Here is an 11,047-nt window from a genome sequence, read left to right as displayed (position 1 = left end):
TTATTTACAGTATATCCTCTCAATCACAGTCTCAAAAATAGTCCTGTAATGAAATAACCACAGAATTATGTGTTAGACAGATAAGGGTACACATGGAAAAAAAGAAATCACAAGACTATTATTATACAGGCAATACAGTTTTATTCTGTTCTTTCACCAATTGTAGCAAAAACATTTAACAACTGAATGAATAATCAAGGGAACTTAATTGTCAACAGGAATTTCAGAATTATGTTCTAAATTTTAGACCAGGAAGGCTTGACAGGGAGAAAACAAACCATATACACACTTGTAATAATAGTCTCTATTATGAAGATTTAATGCCTTCTTTAAAAGCACTGAGATTATTGAGGCACCTTACTGCAGGTTATGGATCATCTCTTCTTTGGCAATGAGATGTGTGGTTTTGTTAACTAGGGCCATGAGGGAGTTGAGCTTGTGAGACCAGTCATTGAGTATATTGTTTGGGTCCTTAGGCCTCTGGAAATTGATAATTCCTGCCAGCCTGTCTACTTTAGCAAAGATGGTCTTATTAACTACTAGGTTAGACAAGAACTCCTCCGATTCCTGTAAAGACAAACAGCAGTAAGTCAAGAAAATAGCATTTATACCTACAAAACATCAGAATTCCTCCCAGACAGCATGAAAGCACCAGGAATAATATTTTCTTTATACACAAGTACAGCTGTAACAATCTTGTACTTTAAAAAATGCACGGCATTTTAATATTACATGTGCTGGCAATGCAAGGTGCTAGCACAAACTATTAAAAAAAAACCTTTTTGTTTTCAATCGACCTATATCTGATTATCTCTCATGAAATTAAAAGTTTAATATACTACCCCAATAGACTTTTACACTTTGGAGTACTTGGCTACACAGATACTAGAGCAAGTCATGTAGTAAGCAAGGCTTAGGAAAATCCCAGTGAATTTAATTACTGGCCACTGTCAAAAAAGGGTTATTTCTGAGTTTGTGGGAAAAGCAGATTTCATGAAAAGGCAGAAGGGTAAAGCTCTTCATTTGCACTCAAAACACCAGGATGTGTCATTCTACTTGAAAAGCTCTTGAAAACACAAAGGAGGGTGACAGGAAGACTCCCTCCACCCCATGTTCCCAAAGTGCCACCACCCATGAACAGGGACATTTACAGGTGAAGGACCCTCTCTTCAGACGACTTTCATCCCTCATTGACAAGAACTTTTTAACACTGAAACACCAGAGAAGCTCCAGCATTTACACAAGGCCTTGAACATAAATTAACTTCTAAGAGCAGCTTTTGCCTTATGGGTATGTGCATCATGAAACTGAGTTTACTGTTTAAAGAATGGTTTTGTAACTCCCATAAAGGCAGAAAATTAAAACCAGAACATTACTCTGCTGAATACTCACATCTCTTCCACACACACACAGACACAGACCCCTCCCTTATGAAAGAAGGATAAGCAAAGCAAAACTTACATCAACTGACAGATCCAGGAGCTGTGCCATTCTCTTCATTGTAATTCTGGTATAATATTTAGCCATTATTCTAATATTCTGGAATAAAAGTGTTCAGAGTAGAGGGTTATGTGCAAAAAATAATTGAAGCAGGCTGCAAAAATATAAAAGTCCATGTTACAAGTAGATTAGGAACTGTAGTGCTCTAATGACAGTCCGTCACGGGGGACATGAGGGGTTGTGAACAAACAGCTCTTTTGCTGGTAGAAGGTATAAAAGTCTCTACATGACAAATTATTAAAAAAAGAAATCAACCAATTATGAATTTAATACAAAGCAAGACCTTCCGATTTATGCTTTATTGAAATGTGAATGCTCAATCTCATTTGAGTGCAATACGCTCTTTTTGGTGGCAAGTATGCCAAATATATATATATAAAATAGAGATATACAAGCAAGTAAAATCTTGAAAAACAACACAACAGAAAAGACACCTTATCTGCTGCTTTATTAGCTACTTTTTTGTCTTCTTTGTGATTAAAATACAGCAAGCAAAAAGTGGTTTTACCTGAGGCACTGAGTACACAGCTACTGCCTACAGACACTGATACTTACATGTTCCACAACTCTGTTCTTTAAATCTTTCCATCTCTTTTCACCTTCCTCTGTACAGCCAAAAACATCTGTTGCAGGACTGTCAAGGGATCCTTCTCTCAACTCCTTCCCATATTCTTCAACTAGGGTACTCCACCTCATCAGCTCCATGGTGGTAAATAGTTTTAGGAGGTCTCTAAATGATGTAGTACAGTTGAATTACAATCCTGTATTAATAAGGCCTAGTCTATACTTCAAATAGATCTAAGGCATAATTTCAAATGTTTTATTCTTATTACCATAAATAATGGGGGCAGCTCAAGTCAGACTGTTCTTCTAACAAAGATATTTCTCTTACAAGAGACATTTATTTTCACACAGAACAATCATGACATTTTTGCAGTATTCTTAATGCAGCATTAAATTCAGAGTTGCTCACAGCAGACTCAGCATAAAGAGATTTCACGTGCACTGTCAGAGAGAGACACTTCTTAATCTAAGAATTGGTTACTAGAAAGGATACTTACTTATACTTGGGGATTTCTTCTAGCTTTTTGTCACTACTAATTCTGTGCACCAAATCAGATTGTTCATTGTCATAAGGTGAAAGAATAACATAAAGAACAACGCTCTTCAGTGCCTGTTTAAGAGGAAAGAGTGTGGGTTTTTTCCACAAACAGAAGAATTGCCAACACTGATTACAAAACTTAAGAGTTTAATAAGCAAAAGATTTAGTCTCAGTGTATTAAGAAATTAAGGTGAAACTGATGTCATCTTGCAGAAGTGAACGGTGGTACATTTAAATTGACACAGGTTAACCAAAATTCTAGTATTTCAAATAAATACATGAAGATAAAAATCTTTTCAAACGTGAAATACATCTGTACTGCACACAGAACAGCACCACTGAGACCACACTTGCACACTGCTTGTAATCTCTACACTTGCATGAAACAGTTGAGACCTTCTCAATTTCAAAGATAATATAATAAAGATATTGGTTATAAACATTCTTTTGAAATCAACTTTATCATATCTGTTTTCAACTAACCAATTTGTTAATATAACCATTTAAATAAAAACAGACTGATGAGCTATTTCATCCACTGTACACCGATGTGGTAAGATATGGGTATTTGTCACATGGAAATGCAGACATTTTTATGTACAGTTTTTTTACCTGTTGCCACTTTTCACTTTCAGCCTGGATACAGGGAGTGTCATAAATGGCTCTGTAGTGCTTACAGATGGAGAGGTAGGAGCCTTCATGTTGATCCAGCTGGATCATTAAGTTGTAGTATTTCAACTTTAGTTTCTGAAACAGTATCAAAAAGTCAAATTAACACAGCTCCATGACGGGTAAATGAAATTCAACTGAACCCCAGAAAACAGAGAGATTTAAATAAATACACTTGGACCCGAAGAGAAGTAAGTCAGATTAAAATTTGTGTGGAGGGAGAGAGAAAGAGTGAGAAATCCTCCAAGGACTTACCTCTGTGTTTTCTTCTTGAAAAAATTTTGTATTTATTTTTTTGCTGATAATTTGAGTCCGAATATAGTCTTTTACAGCTAGACAGAGTCTCATCTGCTCCAAGATAAATTCTACACGTTCTTTCTTTTCCATTGAACCATAGGTTTCCACCTGAAATGAAAATGTAACTACTTAATGTTGTCAAAGTCAAATCAAGTGAAGGCTTAACTGTGCCAGAAGAGTGGGAGGTTGTCTGGAGGCAGAACACACCAAAACAAAACAACAGAAAAAAAGCTATTACAGAGCAAGTGAAAATAGAATAAAGGTTATTCCATTTTACTTATCACCTCCACTTACACCAAAGAATCCAGCAACACTAAACTCAATGAACTAGGTAGAGAATTGAAATCCACTTTCCAAGTGGAAAATATTCTGTGTAACCCAATCATAACATTAACAAAAGCAGTTAAAGCTGAACTGCACTTTCACTAATAACAATTCATCTCATTCCAGGCATTTCTGCAAACATACCTGATTCAGTTTCTAAACAATCTCAGAACAGTCAGAATTAATTGCTATTGCTGATGCACTTCTAAGTTCCAAGGCGTTACCTGCAACTCTTGCAGAATCGAGGCAGCCTCTTTCACCTCCCCGTTCTGTTCCTTTATTGTTGCAAGTGTCTTTGTCAGGCGAGCACGCTCGATTTCCACATATATCTGAGGGCAGAAGGAAGAGTTTAAACACTAATTTTTTAAAGAGGAGTGCTAACTCTGAGACTGCAAGCCCCCTGGGAAATACACTTGATGCTGTCATCATACAACCACTTAATTTGTTGTGTATCCATCCACTACACTGGCACTATCCACAATATACACTGATGAAATACAGTGGATAATTGACACACCAAACTTTTTTGGACCAAATTAATCTAAAAATGACCTATGATTCTTCAAGCAAACACAAAGGGATATGCACTGTGAATAAAGTATTAAATATTTTGTCTGCTAGAATATATTGAAACAGATAGAAGTTACACTTTATGGTTAATGTGTACTAAGTACTCCCCTTTAAATTATTTCACTTACTCCTAACCAGCCATTAATCAACAAGAGTTGATTACTAACAATTTAGACTAACAGACAGAAGTCATAACATTGACACAAATTTGCCTTAATTCAGAATTCTTTATTTTCTTAAAGCAAAAGGAACACAATGTAAGTAACTCACTTGGTATAATGCTTTGGTATCACCTTCTGATTACCGTAACTATATGTAACACCTTGCTAAGTGCAGGAGAAATTAAATTAAACCTGCCCATTTCTCTACCAAATTCAAATACATGACATACGAAAACGTGAAAAGTAAATGGTATTTTAGAAGTTTGAAATGTATTACTAACTATATTATTAATACATCTAGATAACTACATTATAGGAACATGGACCAGTGTTTCAGCATATGATTTAAATATGGAAAATATCTGCAGTCTTTTGGACGGAAATAAACTACTTGGCTTCTCAGGTTAATTTAAAAATTATTTCTGCTCTTACTTGCACAGGATTAAAAAAATAATGCTAAGAAACCATGCTTTTAAAGAAGGTGAACATTTTTGTTCTACCTTTTAGACATTGAGTCTTAAGAAACAAAATCTTACTTTTCCTTCTGTGACCATACGCAATGTGTCGATTAAGCGCAGTTTGACTGGTAAGTCTGTGATTTCTTCAACATAAGTGCAGCACTGCTGGACCATTTTAGCAACTGCCTAGTATGAAAACAGAGAGGAAAGACATACTATTGTTTTAGATTTCCCTAATGAATTCAAGCTATAACACTCAGAGGTAAGTAAAAAATAGTTTCATGTCACACTAAAGAGATTCATTTCAGCAAAAAGCACACAGACTCTATCTCCTCACTTTGATTCATGAAGATGTGTACAATGATGCTATTGACTGATGCTACAAGGCAAATGGGATGCTGTTCTGTCATTTTTTTCATCTCAGTTTTTCCAATAGTGAAAATAATCCATGCCATGCAGTTCTATCCTGAAAAGCAATTCCTCTTCTGCCAAATCCACAAGACTCACATGGACTGGCAGAACTTCTCTACTTGCCCTAAGACCCGCATGGCTGAAGAGATGTCTATCTTCTCTTAACTCTGTGCACTACCCCCTCTCCTTACAACACCTGTAGATTCCTCAGGAAGGGAAGGAAGAGGGATGTTTCCTTCAGTGACAAGCACAGGTACTGGAATGTGCACTTCTGGTAACAACACTGACAAAGCTGGTAAAATTATTATTAAAATACCTACTTCTAAAAAAAGCCCAGAATTAAACTTCTAGAAATGTCTTCCTCAAAAAGTTCCTCAAAATTCAGCTGGAATGATCCAAGCCTTCAGCTACAGTCTGTGCAAGTCAGAGAACTAAACTGTACTCTTACACACACTAGTGATGATTCCGCACACTAAACAATAGGTAACCCTTTCCTTCCTAAACCAATGATGCCATTAAAATTACCTGTTGCTGACTTCTATTTAAGTCAAACTGAACACACAGAGTGCAACAAACTTCACACTTTCTAAAATGCAAGTGCTTTATACCAAAGTATGCCAGTTTCAAAAGCAAGCATGCAAAGCACACATTTCATATGAGCAAAAAAATTGCAGTAACTCTGTTTAATGCACATCTGAACATGAAGAATATGTCTACAATACACCCTGCAGAAGAGTGTAAAGATGAACCACCATCTTTACACAGAAAGTCCCTACACATATGGGGGAACCAGATATGTAATACAGCTCCAGAATACAGTTTTATATTTTGTTTCGAAGGATTAAATTCACCTGTTTTAACTGACTTCTTCTCTTTGACAGAAGAATAATATTTTCATTAAGAGCATCCCAGTCTTTAGCTTCGTAACACATTTTCACTATGGCAACTAAGATTCGGGATGTGGAGACCATGTCAGAAGCCTGTAACAAACCAAGAGCATGTTAGAGACAGGATAAACTGATGCTCCAAGGATACTGCAAGTCCCTTCATGACTTTAACACAGTGGAACATGAGGTGTGTAGCACATCCCAGCACCACCATACACTACTCACCGTCCGTGTTTGTTTTTCCAGGGAGAGAAGGTTTTCAATGACTTCTTGCAATCTTCCTTCCTAATAAGACGGGCAAACAAATATCTCCGTGAGTCAAGAACATAATTCAGTTTAAACTGAGAGTAGCTCAAATTCTCACATAAATAAAAACACAGACCAGCCCGTACACTCATTTTAATTTTTTTTCCTTGAAAAAAAGTATGCATAGCACTAACTTTAAAGACATGGTTCTACACAGAGACAGAACTGGAGAGGTACTAGTGGCATTTTTGCACAACACATGCTCCAAGTTGTCTGCCTTGGGAGAGAAACCTGGCAAGTTTCAGACAGGTTTGGTGAGCTCACATTCACTGAGCTGCGTGGAAGACTCATTTCTTCTCTGGCCAAAACAGAGCTTTCAGTGAGATTAGATATGCAATTAAACACCTTGGCCAAAAAAATTGTTCACCTATTACTTCCACCCATATTCATATCTTAATTACAGTGTATTATACAAAGTATAAACTACAACCTTTACAGGCTAAGCATGGAATTATAATAGTCCTGGTTTTGGAGGGGTTTTGAGAACTGTACTTGCCTTTGTTTAGAGGAGTGTAAGATACCACAATGTACTTTTAGTCCTAAGTTGCAATTCCTAGCAAATATCTTGTTAAAAAAAAAAGTTAATAGGGGTGAATTTGTAACAGCCCATGGCAGTGGTGGGGCTGCAAAAAATGGTTAGAAACCAGAAACAAAAAACGGGTAGAAAATGAGTAACAAACCACAGAAAATGAAATTTGTTTCTAAAACATCCCAGCTGAAATATTGTAGACTACATACAATGGTTTATCAAGGATGTGCTCTTACGGCCACAGAATTTATGTTTTGCAGAATGAAACATGGCCATGGTGTCCATTCCTCTGCAGAGCTGTGCCTGTAGGACAAAATCCTTGTGCCTGCTCTCCATTCAATAGCCTTAAGATAATGTAAGATGCAATTTATTTATCTTAAGGCTACTGCCTTCAGAACTGTACAACATGTGTGTCTTGAAACACATGGATCAAGCAGAGCATTTGCAGCATGTGAAGAGTCAGATGCCATCCTACTGGGACAACAAATGACAGCAACAACAGGGAAACTGTGGCTGCCCCATCCTTGGAAGTGTTCAAAGCCAATTTGTACGGTTTTGGAGCAACCTGGTCTAGTAGAAGGTGTCGCTGTCCGTGGCGGGGGGGGAATGAAATGAGCTTAAGGACTCTTCCAACCCAAACCATTCTGTGATTCCATGGTTCTGTCTTTTCTGAGATCTGAAGGGCACAAGAATCCCCACGCCACAGAAGAATTTTTTTATGAAACACCGTATGCTCAATCACTATGACCCCATGTGCAACACATCCTGCGGTCACGCAGGGTGTGTACACAGACGTTGTTTACTGAGCCGAAGGAGGCAGAGACAGCCCTAGCGCCTCTCCTGGCTCTGTTCCTCCATTCCAGCTCCTTGGGGCTCGCATGTAACCGAGTTAAAGCGCTGCCTGTCCAACGTGCCCCGGGACCTGTTACACGAAGGTAGCTCCCGCGAACAGAGCCCCGGGATGAACAAGCAACTCCGCGTATGCCCGCGAGCAGGGGCTGCGGGGAAGAGCCACGGCCCTTGTGATGGACTGGGGCCCGCTGGTTCCCTCACCCGCGAGGCTGCGCCCCGAAACCGCGTCCCGTCTCAAAATCACAGAACAGACTGAGCTGGAATGAACCCACAAGGATCATCGAGTGCATCTCTTCGCCTTGGTTCTGCACAGAACCTCCCTAAGAATCCATGTGCCTGAGAGCGTTGTCTAAACATTACTTGAGCTCTGGCAGGGTTGGGGCCGTGACCACTACTCTGGAGAGCAGTTTCAGTGCTCAGGCACCCTCTGCTTGGCCACCAACCTCCCTCCTTCCCACCCCCCCACAGAGCCCTGAAACGGCGGAGCCGCCCCACTCCTTCCCTTCCCCAGCACGGCACGGAGAACCCGCAACCAGACCCCTCAACACCGCATCGTGGGGCAGGATGCGGCCGCGGGTCGCTCCGCGCCAGCTCCACGCGCGGCCTAGCGCGCCATGACTCAGCCCGTCCACCCCGCCAGGCTTCTCTCCCGCCTCACCTGCGCCAGCCGCTCGCACTCGGGCAGCCGCTGGTCCACAGTCGCGCTGTAATCCACCTCCATTTTGACGATGCGGCCATCGGCCCGCTCTGCGCCGCCCTCCGCCATGTCCGCCCGCTCCGCTGCCTCAGCACTCACCGGAACCGGCCGGGCCCGCGCGCAGGCGCGCCGGGTGCAGCCCCGCCGAAGGGCCCCGCGCCGCGGCAAGCAGGCACTGCTGTGGCCATTCCCGGCCGCCTCAGGACCCCCGGCGGGGGAGGTGCCGCCTCTGAGGGGACCCGCCCCGCCCACGGCACTTCTGAGAGGACCGGGAGCGTCACTGCCTCGCTGTGCGGATCTGCCCCTCAATCCGCCCCTTGGAGGGGACCTGGACTGCGATCCGCCCCTCTGAATGGTTCTGCCCCTTAATCCACACCTCTGAGATGCAGTCTGGCCGGGGGACTCCTCGGCACCCAGGAAGGGCAGCTGTGAGTTGATGCCAGATGTCGCGGTGACATCTCCCAGTGACATCTCCCAGTGACATCTCCCGGAGTGCAGACACGACCCCCATTCTGCCCTGTGGCCTCAGCACGGCCACGGGGCTCGGGACAGTTGCCACAGCCACGGTGTTGCTCGTAGCTTGGGGGTGGTGAGGCAGGAAGACGGTGGTTTTGTGCTGTTCTCCCACATTTGGGGACAGCCTGGCCGTGTTGACACGTCAGGTGTGGCTGCAGTGGAGCACTCTGGGTTCTGTAGCTGCTGATTTCACCTTCGTGGTTTCACTGTATCTCATTACAGCCTTACGTCATTTAATCACCTGGCATTGCTGGAGAGGTGGGGGAAAGGTAGGACACGCTTTGACTTTTAAGTGCACAAGAATCCTGATCTAGACAGTGTTGCACCATCAATGTGTTTGAAAAGTTGTGAGATGTTGGTGCAACACCTGTGTGTGCAGGTTGCTATCATCTCCCAACACAATTTCATATGCTACAGAAGTTTCATTCACTGGGGAAATCCAGAAAATCTCCCCCGTGTTTGCAAGCAAACAACTCAAATACTGAACAGGGAATGTTCAAATACTCAAAAACTGAACCAGAATCACAGAGTGGCTTGGGTTGTAACGGACTTTAAAGATCACCTAGTTCCAACCACCTGCCATGGGAATCTTTGGATGTTATTTAAGATTTCCAGAAAGAAGAAGTTACCATGAAATTACATTTTGTGTTGTGTTACTTTCAGACTATACTGTACACAGACCAACATATTAATGCGGCAAAGGGGTATTTGAGGTAACTGGTTTAAATATATTTTTTTTACAGAATTAAGACTGAGTTCCTACAGCTGCTGCACTGGTGTAAATTCAGAGTAGTTCAGTTAAGTGAATTCAGAGCTCCAATACTGCATTTTGCAACTGTGTCTGATACATACCTTCCAATTAGCACAGCACAGACAGGCTTTGAATCACTTTCTGTTTGAACACAGACTTGATTTAAAAAGTCTGCTAACAGAATTTATCCATTATCCTTAATCATTTTTACTTAATTTCAATTGACTTAAGTACTTAAAATACATGCATGTATCACACAGTGTGTCAGTTGTTCTTCCCTAACTCTGGCCATTTGCAAATTTTTACAGAGTTTTTATTTTTACAATCTCATTCTTTTAGCTCATGGTAATATTAGTATATTTTCACAGGTGATGGATTGGGAGTGATGGCTTCCAGAGAAGTTAAAAGTCACATGCTAATCTGATTGAACATAGTCCCATACACAGTAATTTGGTTCAGACAAAAGAGTGAAAGAGGAAGAAAATAACTGCCTTCTGCAACTGTTGTTTTCCTTTAACTGCATGCATGCGCTGGGAAATGAGGCAGCTGTTGCCTCCAATATAGAATCCCTGAGCGGCTGAAAAAGAAACTAAATTCTTATTCAAAAGTCCTTAGTGAAACACCCAAAGAAATGGCTTGGCTCTTACTGTCTCTTACTCTGAAGTGACACTTTGCTGACACGAGTCCATCTGGAGTTCATACTCAGCATAATTTAACATATCGGCTTTTTCCCTCTGGGTCAGAAATGAAAAATGAGTGAAAAATGTCTCATTTTCACAACAGAGCATAGAGAGCATGTTGCAGAGGTAAGAGTAAAAATTTCTGCCAATTCATGGAAATCAAAGACCCAAAATTGAGGCAGGCATGCTTGGCAGGCACTGCCTGGCTCGTGGGAGCTGCAAGTTTTCTGTGTCAGCATGTCCCCTGGGAAGCATTTGGGAGGTGTGCTTTGGAAAGAATCTGGGCACTCACAGTGGGGAGTTGTAAGGGATATCCTTGGGGTCACTGCTTTTCCCC

The 11,047-nt window shown here is 41.3% G+C and overlaps 1 protein-coding gene across 1 annotated transcript; it reads right to left on the bottom strand.

The window, feature by feature from the left end:
• Positions 1 to 118: 118 nt before the first annotated feature.
• On the bottom strand, positions 119 to 8,926 carry PSMD12 (proteasome 26S subunit, non-ATPase 12). The gene is made up of 11 exons (XM_082294316.1): positions 8,725 to 8,926; positions 6,605 to 6,664; positions 6,344 to 6,472; positions 5,160 to 5,267; positions 4,117 to 4,221; positions 3,527 to 3,676; positions 3,215 to 3,349; positions 2,562 to 2,674; positions 2,056 to 2,230; positions 1,462 to 1,539; positions 119 to 567 (listed from the first exon to the last, which is right to left on the bottom strand). The coding sequence occupies exons 1-11, from the start codon at positions 8,830 to 8,832 to the stop codon at positions 358 to 360; spliced, it is 1,371 nt and encodes a 456-aa protein (XP_082150442.1). The 5' UTR covers positions 8,833 to 8,926; the 3' UTR covers positions 119 to 357.
• Positions 8,927 to 11,047: the final 2,121 nt, after the last annotated feature.

This window comes from Coloeus monedula (assembly GCF_965178545.1).
Source record: "Coloeus monedula genome assembly, chromosome: 19".
NCBI classification, from domain to species: Eukaryota; Metazoa; Chordata; class Aves; order Passeriformes; family Corvidae; genus Coloeus; species Coloeus monedula.
The sequence above is the reverse complement of the archived record's forward strand: the minus strand, read 5'-3'. Positions and strand labels throughout refer to the sequence as shown.

Coding starts and splice junctions, on each gene's coding strand:
- PSMD12 (XM_082294316.1), bottom strand. CDS start 8,832: ATGGCGGAGGGCGGCGCAGAGCGGGCCGATGGCCGCATCGTCAAAATG. Junction 3,677..4,116: donor CGATTCTGCAAGAGTTGCAG/GTAACGCCTTGG, acceptor TTTTCATTTCAG/GTGGAAACCTATGGTTCAAT. Junction 2,675..3,214: donor AAAGTGAAAAGTGGCAACAG/GTAAAAAAACTG, acceptor CCTCTTAAACAG/GCACTGAAGAGCGTTGTTCT.